The sequence below is a fragment of the Amaranthus tricolor genome, chromosome 11, assembly GCF_026212465.1.
Source record: "Amaranthus tricolor cultivar Red isolate AtriRed21 chromosome 11, ASM2621246v1, whole genome shotgun sequence".
Lineage (NCBI taxonomy): Eukaryota > Viridiplantae > Streptophyta > Magnoliopsida > Caryophyllales > Amaranthaceae > Amaranthus > Amaranthus tricolor.
Genome location: NC_080057.1, coordinates 18853679 through 18868197, shown reverse-complemented (window position 1 = coordinate 18868197; position 14519 = coordinate 18853679). Strand labels below are relative to the sequence as shown.

At 28.2% G+C, this 14519-nt stretch overlaps 1 protein-coding gene across 1 annotated transcript; it reads left to right on the top strand.

Annotated features, from left to right (window-relative positions):
- The first annotated feature begins 5922 nt into the window (after positions 1-5922).
- LOC130827238 (trans-cinnamate 4-monooxygenase-like) lies at positions 5923-13684 on the top strand. Its single transcript, XM_057692902.1, has 3 exons — positions 5923-6766; positions 12092-12225; positions 12863-13684. Exons 1-3 carry the CDS (start codon positions 5982-5984, stop codon positions 13456-13458), a joined length of 1515 nt encoding a protein of 504 aa, XP_057548885.1. The 5' UTR covers positions 5923-5981; the 3' UTR covers positions 13459-13684.
- Positions 13685-14519: the final 835 nt, after the last annotated feature.

Genomic DNA, 14519 nt, shown 5'->3' with positions numbered 1-14519 from the left:
AATGATATTTGGGATTATTTGGCAACTAATAATGTAATTGATATTTTTCAACTAGCTTTTTAGTTTAAAAATGGTCGCAGATTGTTAAAAAATCTTTTTCTGAGATTAATTCCAAAATTGCTAAAAAGAATTAAAATTAATTTTCGAGCATTTACCAAAATTTCCGACAAATGTTTAATCAGAAAAAATCAAGCTTACTGAATAACCCTTTTTTTGAACTCATTTCCAATACAATTGTCCTCGAAAAATGAAATTTCCTAATACTTCAAACAAATGCATTAACTAGAAATCTAACCCCAAACCTAATACTTGGCCAAAAACTTATTTGTAATTCTTCTCTTATGTCTTTATACTTATGCGCTAATGACTCAAACTTTGATGCCTCATACCTCATACCTCATACCTCATACCTCATACTTGAATGTAGATATTATTTATTATTTACTATTTATTTATTATTTACTTTTTTATCGTTATAATTTATTATTTATTATAATTTAATTATCTTATTATTTATCATTTATTATTTATTATTTTTAGTAATATTAGTTTAGTATTGTATTTATATAGTGTTTGTCATATTATTTTAGAACGCATGAGTAAATTATTAGTTTAATATAATACCTTCATTTATTAATTTACAAAGATTAGTTTCTACCTGAGTATGTTGGGATGGTCTATTCTACATTGACAAATTAAAGATAGCATATACACTTTATAAGTTATTGGAGACTTTCTTCCCATTTCCATATGATTTTAGGATGACATATATCTCCTTGGCTTATGAGATGTGTGCACCTCGTGTTTTCCCGTTAATATGTTGACATTCACAATAAGTCCAACCTAATTTAACAGAGTAGAAATTTAAAACTCTTATATAAAAGGGCAAATATAACTATTAAAAGGAAACAAATTATTTACAAATATAAAACTCTCGTTCAAATATTAATTTAAGAAAATCAAAAATTGAAATATTTAACCAATTAATGCTTTTGAAGAAAAGAAAAAGAGAAGGTAAAGCGCAAAACCAAGCATCAATATGAACACTAAGGAATTCACTTGGGAGTAGAGGTACACCATTTAAAGCTTATCGAAATACATTTTACATCTTTAAATTTAAATTTAGTTGTTTTGGTCGATATTTAATAGTACTAAAGAAGACTAAGGTGTTTGGTATGGGAATATAAAATATAATGGAAAGAAAAATAATAAAGAGGAGTAAGGGTAAGGGTATGGGTTGTAGTTATATGTTGTTTGGTATGAAAATATAAGGGAAACAATTAATTGATCATAGAAAGGAAATTTGTTACTTGACATAAATAGATGGCAACAAAGTAGGGGTATCCATTACCCTCAAGAAAGGGATTTGGTTAACATAATATCATACTAAACAAATATATGGAGTAATGGTAATTGTATCAAATATCTTAATTTATGGCACCTGATCATTTAAAGAATTATTTTGAACATTAGTATTCTCTTTGATTTTTTTTTGAATGAAATTGCATATGCAAGCCCATGCTACTAATTAGATCCGCCTTTGTCTATTTCTAAAAATTGGTACGAGTGCACATTGTATTTAGTATACCTTTTTTTTAAAAAAAAAACTATAATAAATTTAACTTTTGACGACATTGTATTTAGTGGCATTAAAAAAATGTCACTAATTTATATTTTTTGTGTAATAATTATTTGTTTTTATTTTAAGTTCCACTATAAAGTGATTTAATGATACAATATTTGGCCTTTAGTGGCATATGTAATTTTTACTATAGTATATAGTGACATTTATGAGAAATGTCATTAGATACTATGTCGCAAAAAGTTTTAGTATCATTTTTTATTATGCTACTAAAGGTTTTAATAAATGTCACTAAATCCAATATATATACCATAGAAATTTAAAGTAGTGACATTTAAATTAAATGGCGGTAAATATATCCTACTAAAAGTAATTATATATGCTGTAGTGAAATATTTTGAATACCAAGAACAATATACCTCGAGACACAATAAAAACGAAGGAATTAAGGAAAAACATTTAGGATGGATCTCCTTTCATGCGAGCGAAGTTAAAATATTATCTTGAGTACAAAACGTGCATATTTATTTTTGAAGTGATAACGATAACGATAACAACTTAATTATTTTAATTAAACTAAGTACTAATTTGCTCAACAAATCAAGTTAACGAACAAAAACAACAAATTAAGAATATATGCCTAGATTTATTTAATATCAATGAACAAGTAAAAGAATATCAAACGATACCCACTAAGACACTATCCTTCATTAATTACGACAAAAAAAATTAGGACTCAAATATAACGGACCCGGACCCAGACCCTGAATCATTGCTCATTCTGCTCATGTTATTGAGATGACTCTATCCTTCAATAAAATAATCAAAATAGGATTATCCCTTTTAGGGGAAATAAAAACAACGTCTAAAAAAAGGGTAAAAAAAAGTTGTGATTCATAAGGGAGACAACATAACTTAACATAGAGTCAAAAAAGGAAAAGAAAAAAAAACCGAGTTTTAAGACGACTTTACCTTTAACAAATTGAAAATGGACGTTAAAAACTTAAAATAACAACAAAAGCTATAATGAAATTCAAGATTGACGTTCGGAGATCAATCCACAAAGATTACAACGACAATCAATATGTACTTTTATTTATAATCAAAGTATCTTTTGTTTTCATACCATTTAGTCCATAGTTTGAACACTGACTCTAATTGTGGTTGGTTGGCTGCTTTTTTTTAATTAACGTGTTATTATATATAAAGTCTAAACAAAAATATTAATTAATTTAATTCGTGATTTTTAAAATTCGTATGTTATTATCTATCTAATTGTTTAAAATATATCTAAATAAAATAAAGAATCAAAAATAAATTATGTCCAATTATTAAACCCTCTTTCATGTGAAATCCTATTATTTATTAGATGATACCTAATTATATTCTTTCTTCATTTATCTTTTTTTTTTTAAAAGAATTGTACTGTGATAAGTGAGAATTAAGGGTGAAATAAAAAATCATTAAGTTGTTTTAGACAAAAATGAAAAGAGAGCAAATATATTGTAAAATAACCAAAAAGTAATAAATACAAGCATTATGCAACAGAAGAAGTATATGACATAGAAGTAGCATACATAACATGCTTTACATACTAATATAGTTTTGTCTAGGTCTCTCAAACATGTGAAGTCGGATCAAATTTGCATTCGGGTCATATATAAATGGTTATAAACGTTTAAACACAACACATTTATTTAATTGATTTGAAAAATTACACCTTAGAGATCGGGTTAACCTAATTTGAAAAATTACGCCCGGTTTGATCTAGTGATTTAAACGGTTCGATTTAATCTAGAAAATTTCGATACTGAAAATTTTGATGTGGTTTGATTTTAGTTTCAAACCAGACTAAATCGGATTGGATTGATTAGTCTTAGGATATCATATCATTACATGACACTACTCTTAAGATACTAATAATAAAACATCTCATAATAGTCTTAGGATTTTCATAGCTAAATTAAATATGAATTAGATTACACTTAAAGTAATGTGATTGGATTGATTAGTAATGAATTGGTTAAGGGGAGTTGTTGGGGAATGATGTAAAGAAACATCCAAAGACCATAGAGGTATTTAGACTATAATACCTATGGTGACCCAAATAAAAATTGCTAAGGCGACCGGAAGGACTGCCATAACCAATAAGATATTAATGGTTGAGAATAATTGTAAGTACTCAATTAGAGTTACGAAAGGAAAAGGAGATTTATATGGAAATTAATAAATAAATTCAAACTTAGAAATATTGTATGCTAAGTTGAACTTTGCTAAATATGCTAGGTTGATTTCGTATAATATGCAGCTATTAATAAATAAATTAATAAATTAGTGCCGCTCAAAGCTAAAGTTTTCTCTTGAGACATCAATTGTTTGAATCTCAATCTTCTATAAAAAGTTCAGCTCTTCCATTAATGACTAAAGGTATAAGTCGATGTTGTACTTTGAATTACTAGGGCATGGGACAATTACGTTTAGGAATATGTATAGCTTCTTCGTGCACATTCAAGTTGGGAGGTTGTATGAGGTAGCTATAACAGGCCACGATGAGTATTGTTGACCTGAATTTTAAAATGAGTTGAAACCATGAGTATACAAGCTAATTTTCACATTTCTGATTTCCCTAGAAAAGCCTGGATATGTTGAATTTAAAGTCAACTAAGCCTCAACAGCAGATGAGAATCTTATCTCTCCTTCCTCAGTATGGTGCTTTGCAAGTCATCTCTTATGACTAGAAGTTAGCGCTGAAGCGTATAATCTTTGCAATCTTAGGCCAAGTGGAAAATAACAAAACTGTTTTCTTGAAACCTTATGTCCAATTTTGTTTCTTTCCCACCTAGATGAATCACAAATATGACAATAATTGGCATTCGCATCGATTCCCCAATATATCATGCACAAGTAATCCAAAGGAAACTATTTGTCTCTTTGTGTCGTAGAAATTGTTTGCAGTTGTATTCTCTTCAGGAAAAACTTCTTTTACCAACAAACATATCTTGTCGTACAATCTCTTGGGCAAACAAAAGTTCGTTCTAAGTTTTGTCGGTTGTTCTATCATAGACATCTTGGGTGTGACTCTTACAACCAGGATACAACGACATGCTAGGAGAATTTAGTATCTCAAAATTGAAATTGTCGTGACTAAGGGTTTGGATATTTGTCTACATGTACCGACAATTGTTCATCATCTATATAGGTACTTGATCACTTGACTGTGTAGAGAGAAAATTCTTGTTAGTGTATAGAAATAAACTAGCAGCTACATCGTATACCATATGTGAGTATTGATTTGGAACAATGCATGTTTTTTAGTATCGGGTCATTAGAAACTTGTGTTTGCACTACCACAAAACTTGGCCCAGCCGCAAATCTATAATGAAAGTTCGTCATAGTATTCCTCAACAAATTCTTTTCTTTATAAGTGTTCTCTAACTTTATTTGGTTGCTTAGATGATCACTTTTTGCATTTCATATACGGACATTTTATCTCAATTGTTGAACTAATTCTACGAGCAAAATCTGAAAAATCTTTCAAATTCTCTCATAAATTTAAAACTAATTTGTCAATTCGTAACTTTCTTATACATCCATTTTTTATCATTACATAAATCCATTTCAAGATCCTATAATGATAATAAAATATGCAATAAATTAAAAAGACATACATTAAAGTGAACTAAACAAACATAAATTACACATGCATGTAATTATATTATCAACAATTATAAAAAAATCTTAAAATATAAATAAATAACCATAAAAATAGCCAATAAACAACAATATATTATACTTCTTCCGTTCTTTTTTGTTCTTTCCGTTTGCTTTTTGCACAGTTTTCAAAGTAAATTTTGAATCTTAATATCTTTAAATATACATCATAAAAAATTATAAAAATATCAAATAAAAAAGTATACATTAAGACAAATCTAAGAAGATCTTACATAGATATATTTTATGATCTATATATATCTTAAAATTCTTAAACAAATTTTTCTCTCCAAAATAAAATATTATAAACGAAAAGAACATAAAACGGAGGGAGTATAACTTAATACAAACTTAAAAATATGACTAACTTGATGTTGTGCCAAATTGTAATAACAATGAAGAGAACTTTTTTATGAAATTTTTTTATAAAAATGTGTTTTAACGAAGGAATCTAAGTCTTGCGATGGACTTCCGACGACTACAACTTTCAAAATGACGTACACTTTGTACCTTAATGAAAAATCTTAAAACTCAAAGGTAGAAAATTCAAGCTCTAAGACATTAGAAACGAGTGGACAATTATAAAATCTCAATTCTCACCCGTCACAAGCCCACCACTTACTCTATAAAAACGTACATTTTACTCGTACTTCTAATCCTACAATACAATCTCCCCCCATTTCTAAAAATGGATATTTTCTTCCTCCAAAAAGCCATTTACGCAATCTTATTCACCATTATACTTTCCATAACAATCTCAAAACTCAAAGGTCGAAAATTCAAGCTCCCGCCCGGCCCGCTACCCGTACCCATATTCGGTAATTGGTTACAAGTCGGCGATGACTTAAACCACATAAACTTAACCCAACTAACCAAAAAATTTGGCAACATATTTCACCTTAAAATGGGGCAAAGAGACCTCGTTGTGGTCTCTTCCCCAAAACTTGCTAAAGAAGTTCTTCACACTCAAGGCGTCGCTTTTGGGTCAAGAACCCGAAGCGTCGTCTTAGACATTTTTACTGGTAAAGGTCAAGACGCAGTATTCACCGTTTACGGTGAACACTGGCGTAAAATGAGACGGATTATGACCGTCCCATTTTTTACTAGTAAAGTTGTACAACAATATAGATTCGGTTGGGAAGCTGAAGCTGCAGCTTTAATTGATGATGTAAAAAATAATCCGGTTGCGAGTAGTGATGGGATTGTTTTATATAAACGTTTACAATTAATGGTTTATAATAATCTCTATAGACTTATGTTTGATCGAAGATTTGAGAGTGAAAATGATGAATTGTATATTAAAGTTAAAGGTTTGAACAGTGAAAGAGCTAGATTGGGTCAGAGTTTTGAGTTTAATTACGGGGATTTTATACCAATTTTGAGACCTTTTCTCAGGGGTTATTTGAAGTTGTGTAAGGAAGTTAGGGATCGGAGGTTGAAGCTTTTTAAGGATTACTTTGTTGATGAACGCAGGTATGTTTCTTTTGAACGACTTTGTTTTTACATATCTTTATTGGTGGTTCAACATATTACATGATACACTGACACAGTCTTTCTATGAAATGCTCTGTATACACATCATGTCCCATTAATATAATTATTAGCATGTAAGTTTATTATTATCACCGAGAGACGGTATCTCACAATAGTAGCTCTGCATGATAAAGTCTCGTGAAATTTACTCTACTTTCTTTTTATTTCTTTATTAAATTTATCTCATTTTTATTTTCTGTCTCGATGCATATATTTTTTTTTATTCTTATCCATACATTTAATTTATTTATTTTTTATCTAAAAATTTCTTCTACTTTGCTTTAAAAAAAATATATCACTTTCCTTATTTTTTTAAATTTTCTTCACAAATTGCAAATGGTGAAGTTTTGATGGGACAAGGCCGACAAGCGAATAATGACTTGATATGTCACTTAATGATAAATTGATTTAAAACCATCAAAAATTAGTAGATTTTAAATCAAAACTTGTTACCCATAAACTATAAAAATGGAAAAAATTGGTCAAACTTAATCACAAGTCACAGACAATTATTTTACCCCTATCATTTTTTGTTTCGAACTTAATATATTTTAATTTTTTTATTTAAGTTTTTATATATTCTTGAATCAAAATGGAAAAAAAGCTTTTGTTAAATATCTTCTTGAATCAAAACTTGAAATAAAATGAGAAATGTTAGGTAAATACATAATCAAATTGTTTCTCATGAAGAAACCTAACCAACTATTTTCCTTTAGTTAATATGAGAAATGTTATATGGGAAACATTTTCTATGTTTTAATATACGTACAGATAGATAGATAGAATATATAAATATATAGTTATAATATAGGTAAATACATATTAATTACTAAATATAAACTTTTATAATTTTTCAAAATCATGTGACTTTTTGAATAAAATTTAGTTTAAATATTTCTGTATAATTTTGTAAAATAATAATAATAAAAAAACCCTTAAAATATATTACACATAATCAGATTGTTTTCAAGCAGCTACTTTCCTAAAATTAATATTGTCATATACTGATATGCTATGTCGGAAAAAATTCACTATACATGTATAGATAGATATAGGTAGATGATACTTGGTTCGTCTCATCGTGTTTGTTACATTTTCTTTTTGCACACTTTTTAAATATTATTTTAATTTCAATATCGATATACCTTCCACAAAAATTATTATAATAATATTCCAGATCATCTAACTAACAACGGTAGGTCTCTTGAGATACCGTCTCTTTGAGAGACGCTTTTAAATTCCAACCTAATTCATTTAAAAAAACACCTGCTACGCGCATGCATTTCACAAAACACCTATTTTTAGTGGGTATTTTGTATATTGAAGTATAATTATAAACACATACAGCACATAACATAAACTCTAACACCAAATATCCTAAACACTTACAGCATATAATATAAACTCTTATAACACGAAATATAAATACATACAACAAATAACCTAAACACCTATAGCGCATAACAAAAATACCTACAACACATAACAAAAAACACATACAGAAAATAGCCTAAATACCTACTTCAACATAACCTAACCTTACAGTAAATAACCTAAACACCTACAGCACATAACACCTAATTGACAATTTAGCATTTTTAAAGCATCTACTTCACAAACTCTAAACCTCTACTTAACGTATCCTAAATGTCCAATTAGCATATCCTAAAACCCTATTAGTAAAGGTGCAGTTAGACTATATTTTCATTTACAATTAGTGAACTACCAAAGATAATCAGGGTAAGTAAATAATGTCTCTTTTTGCACATTTATACATCCATTAAAATCTAAATTTAAATTTTTCTTCCTCATATAAATAAAATATTCCAGACCACCTAACTAACAAAGTAAAACATGAGAAAGTAATTAATTAGAGATGATTATAGTGAAAATAGCTTGTTGTTTACGGTAAATACCATAATTATTAAAACGAAATATTGTCATCGCTCTAGCATTATCGTATTTTTTTTAGACTATTTATCAATTACTGTTATTGTATATTTTAGGCTTTTTAAGATGATTAATCTCAATCACAATATCTATAATCTATAACTATTGTTAAAACAAAACACCGCTGATCATTACCTTTTAAAAATGATTACATGTTTTCTCATTAAAAATTTTCCTCAAAAATTTATTAATGATGTCATTATTAGTATAATTATCTTTGACTCACTACTTTCTTATTTTGAGTATATTCTTATTCTTATTATTTATTTTTTACTTTTTGGGTTAAATCTCATTTAATACATTAGAAAACTATATATTATATTTCATTTATTTCAATTATTAATAAAATGTTTTCAATTTTATTTATTAAATGAATATTATTTAGTGTATTGGATATTTTGAAATGGTTAAAACATAATATACTTTTATTAGGATTTGTTTTTGTTATTTATACTCTTGGTTACTTAAATGCAATAATTAATTCTAATATGATTTAGGTTGTGACTATTTTTATACAAGTAACTTATATTTTTTTATGAGAAAAAATTATCTATATCGTTTAAACTAATAAAATAATTTTACATATTTTTATGTATTTATATTTGATTTTAAACTGTGTTATTATTAGTAATAATATTTAATACTTCTATAACTTAATGTAATGGTTATTTTTGTTAGCAAAAATTGACATGTTATTTTTTATTAAAAAAATTCATAATTTCGTATTGTACTTAGGGTACGAACTATTTGCTCTTTTATTCAAAATAAAAAATAGAAGTATAAATATAATCATGTTTTGAACGATGCAATATATGACATAAAGTACGTAATGTATACAACTGTTCAGAATAAAACGAAATTAAACTATAATGTATAATTTATTTTTAAAATTTTGATTTCTCAATTTATACAAATATATTAGAAAATTTAATAAAGTCGTGCACGAACACTATCCAGTTATTAAAATAATAAAATGTATTAGTTATTTATCATTGTCAAATCTACGTACAGGACGCCCACCCTTGCTGAATTCTGACTTTTACCATTCTCACTTTAAGACTTTTATCAGAAGATGACGGCCAAAAACTACTACTAACAGTACTGACAATAGGAAAACCACTAAGTGAATAGTGTTTAGTATTATATAAACAAATAAAGTATTAGGGTATTTTTACCGCTACTTTTTTATTTTAACGCTACTTTATATATAATGAAAATTTTTAAGATTGCTGTTGCATAATTTTCAAACTCAAATATTATAACATGTCTCTAAAATTCTCTAAAAACACTATGTTAACTTAAACAAACTAAAAGTGTACATTGAATAACAATGGCGAACCAAAACGAGCATAACGATTCGGTAAGTAATTAATTGATTCGAAATAAAAAAAAAAATTCCAAAACCCCCTCCAGTCGCACAAAATGTGCGACCAGACCTAGGGAGAGTCGCACAAAAAGTGCGACTGAACCTAGGTTGAGTCGCACAAAAAGTGCGATTTGACCTAGGTCCAGACGCACTTTTTGTGCGATTCCTCCTAGGTCAAGTCGCACTTTTTGTGCGACTGGGGTTCTGGAAATTTTTTTATAATTTTTTTTTGAAAAATTAATTCATTTTATTTATTATAATTATTTTTAAATTATTATTATTTATTAAATATTATAGTAAATTATTTTATTTTATTATATATTTATATATACTTTTGTGTTTACTTAAATTATTTATTCATGTTATTTTAATTTATTTTATTTTATATATGTATTTTAAATTCAAAACTAATTATTATAATAATATTATCATAATATAATAATATATTAAAATAAAATAATTTATTACAACATTTATTAAATAATAATAACTTAAAAAATTAATTAAATAAACAAAAGGAATTTCAAAATTCAAAATAAGAAAAAAGAAAAATTACGAGTCGCACAAAAAGTGCGACTGAAAGTAGGAGGAGTCGCACAAAAAGTGCGACTAAACCAAAAAGTGCGACTGGACCTAGGTTTAGTCGCATAAACTGTTCCTAGGTTCAGATTTTACTTTTTGTGCGACTCCTCCTAGGTTCAGTCGTACTTTTTGGTGCGGCTCGTTATTTTTTTTTAATTTTGAATTACATAAAATAGAAATTACCTCGAGTTTTTGTTAACGACTCCTCCAAGGTTCAATCGCACTTTAGCTCCGATTATTTTTATGTGTAGATTTTGCGTTTTTTTGAAGTGATTAAAGTGTTATTGAGTGAGTTTGAAGTATTTTATAGAAGTTTTAAAATTTTTAAGTGTAACGGCATTTTTGTCATTTTATTAAATTAATTTAAAATAGGGATAACGATAAAATGAAAAAAGTGGCGAAAAATAAGAATTGGGTTAAAAATAATACAAACAAATGAACAATCATACTTTAAAAAGTAAAAATGTGGTGAAAACAATTTATAGAAAAAGTTAGTACAAATTTAGAAATCTATAAACCTCAACGTGTAAACTTTTAAGAAAGGACAAAGTACAAGTCTATATACTCTTCTTTACTTGGACTTCTATCAACACATGACGTCTCTTAGCAAATACTCCCTTCGCTTGAAGAAATTGTATTAATGATAAATTGTACAAAGATTAATAGTGGGTCTAACTGAAAGGTGTAGATTATATTAATGGAGATTTAAAATATGAGTAGAAATAAAAAAAATAATGAGAATATTTTTATAAAAAGAAATTGTAGTACACTAAAAAGACACATTGAAAAGAAAATTTTACGGTCTATTAAGATGGTGTGAGTATTCCTAACAATTCACAGTATTGGCTTTTTCAATCCATCTAATAAACTACTCCATTTTAGTGATAAATATATTTAATTGTGTTGGATAAAAAATTATAAATAATTAACATTAATAAAATTTATATCGAAAAGAAAATGTTTTAAGTTATAAATTAAAAATAAATTAAATATAAGAGTTATCGTGATACTAATAAAAGACAATTGTTTTGACAATAGTGAATTGGTGGGTACCAAAGTAGTAGAGACCAAAAGTGGACTTGTATAAATCATTGAACGAGGTTGAAATTTGCAGCAGATAAATGGCTAATTTTATCTTTATTCTATAAAGATTAGATCTTTTACTCTTATTTGTAACAAAAGAGTTTTTAGGTACTGCTTACATAGAGTAAAATGTTACTCTATCATTATATTGAGTGTTTATTATATATATTTTTATATTTTCTTAAAGAGATTATTTATATGTTTATTTTGCTAATAGATTCGGAGATGAAATTTTTTTTATTTTTGTGGAGAAAAATTTAATGTGAAATTGTTAATAAGTGTAGGAAGATAGCTAGTACAAAGGGACCGAATAGCAATGAACTAAAATGCGGCATGGATCACATCTTGGAGGCTAAAGATAAGGGCGAAATTAATGAGAACAATGTGCTTTATATAGTTGAGAATATTAACGTCGCTGGTAAGTGATTTTTAATCATTTTTATCTGGATTCGAGTCTTGATCCATTAAATATAAATGAGTTCGATCTGTGTCTGGCGGGATCCGCTCTAAACCCGCCCTTTAACTATCTCTAATTGATCAATTAACATATTTACTAATGAGGTTAATTAGTATACTCATGAGAAACCGTCTCTTAGATAATGAGCTTATATTCTAATTGACAATACTAGTGAGGGCATTGAAATTGTGTAAAAATTTGCAGTTTGTAGGATTTGAACCTAAAACCTCTTGCTCTTATATAGAAGTCTTTATAAACACACATATGACCAACTGAGCTACATACTTTCACTATATCACTTGTCTCTTGGTATTTATATTAGTTATTATACATAAAGCACAAGTATAAATACATTTCAATTCGCAATTTGGAACATTAACCTCACAATATGAAAACTTGTCGAAATCGATTAAAATATTATTTTTTTAATTGAATTGAAAACATTAATTTTTAACATATATTTATGCTTTTTTAAAATTTATTATTAGATAATATTTTTGTCATGATTGCGTTTTCACTGAGTTTCAGTCCTAGATCTGCCACTGATTGAGATGACTTCACTGCATTATTAACTAAGGTCAAATTTGATTATGTGCAGCAATTGAGACAACATTGTGGGCATTTGAATGGGCAATTGCAGAACTAGTCAATCATCCACAAATTCAGACAAAAGTAAGAGAAGAAATAGACACAGTTTTAGGAAAAGAAAATCAAATTACAGAGCCAGACACAACAAAATTACCATACCTACAAGCAGTGATCAAGGAAAGTCTAAGACTAAGAATGGCCATTCCTCTCCTAGTACCGCACATGAACTTACACGATGCTAAACTCGGGGGCTACGATATTCCAGCAGAGAGCAAAATCCTCGTGAACGCATGGTGGTTAGCAAACAATCCTGAGCATTGGAAGGACCCCCAAGAGTTTAGGCCCGAGAGGTTCTTAGAAGAGGAGTCTAAGGTTGAACCGAGTGGAAACGATTTTCGATACCTTCCTTTTGGTACTGGTCGAAGGAGTTGCCCGGGCATTATTCTTGCCCTGCCTATAATGGCGATTACAATCGGTCGTTTGGTTCAAAACTTTGAGCTCTTACCACCTCCTGGACAGTCTAAGCTTGATACTACTGAGAAGGGTGGACAGTTTAGCTTGACAATACTTGAACACTCTACTATTGTACTCAAACCCAGGAACTAAACAATTTGCTATTAATAGTAATAATTCAAGTACTGTCTAATAATAATGTGTGCTAGACTATGTACTTTAACAATAATCACCATTATATAATAATGATCTTTTTGGTTGATCTATGTTGCTCAATTCACATATACAAGAATGATTTGCACGTTTAGTTAGAGGCCATTTTCTACATGTATGTATCTGCTGGACTTCATCAAATACATATATGGATGATTTATCCCATATCAACGAATTAAAGATGGTACGCATACTTATAAGTTATTAGAGCCGTTCCTCACATTGTCATATGGTTTCGAGATGGTATCTTCTTATCTTATAAAGTATATGCATCTTAAACTTCCCCGATTATTTACTAGTATTAACAATAAGTCTTAGCTAAATTTATCAACTACGGTCATGTAGTTGGCAATGAAAGATTTGAACAAGCTCATAGACTAGAGCGCCACTATAGGCCCCGCCCACCTCACGTCTCAAGTCAAGAACTATATTGATGCCCCATGACTTGGTCGGGTATTCAACGGGGTTTCGTGTATAATATCTTAGAAGAGGTTATTTTTTATTCTTGAGTATATGTATGTAAATATCTTGACAATAATTTTTATTTGAGAGTAATAGTGATAGTTTCAAGTACTCTCTAATCATCATAAATCCTACTAAAGCAATAGAAGAATGTGAGAAGTGTCACAATTTTAAGAGATATTTTTCTGTCTAATTCTACTTAGGTTATTTTAGGTAGATTTTTAACTGTAATTTTATTCAATTGATTTGCTTAATTTAACCCATATTTGATTTTTCCTTATGTTATTCTCTCGTCTACAATAGCCTTCAACCTCCAATTTTTTTCTATAATATCTGGGTATTGGGCGTTAATTTTGATGAAAAACTATGAAATTATTGAAGATGTCCATGGTGACGTAAATATGGGTTTATTAAAGGTGTTAATGGTTATAAAACAAATCTACCAATTGTGAACAAAATAAATCCATAGGGCATTGATGTAATTATTTTTAGTGTGTGTTAAATTCCATTTTAATCTATATATATGTCACTACAATAAA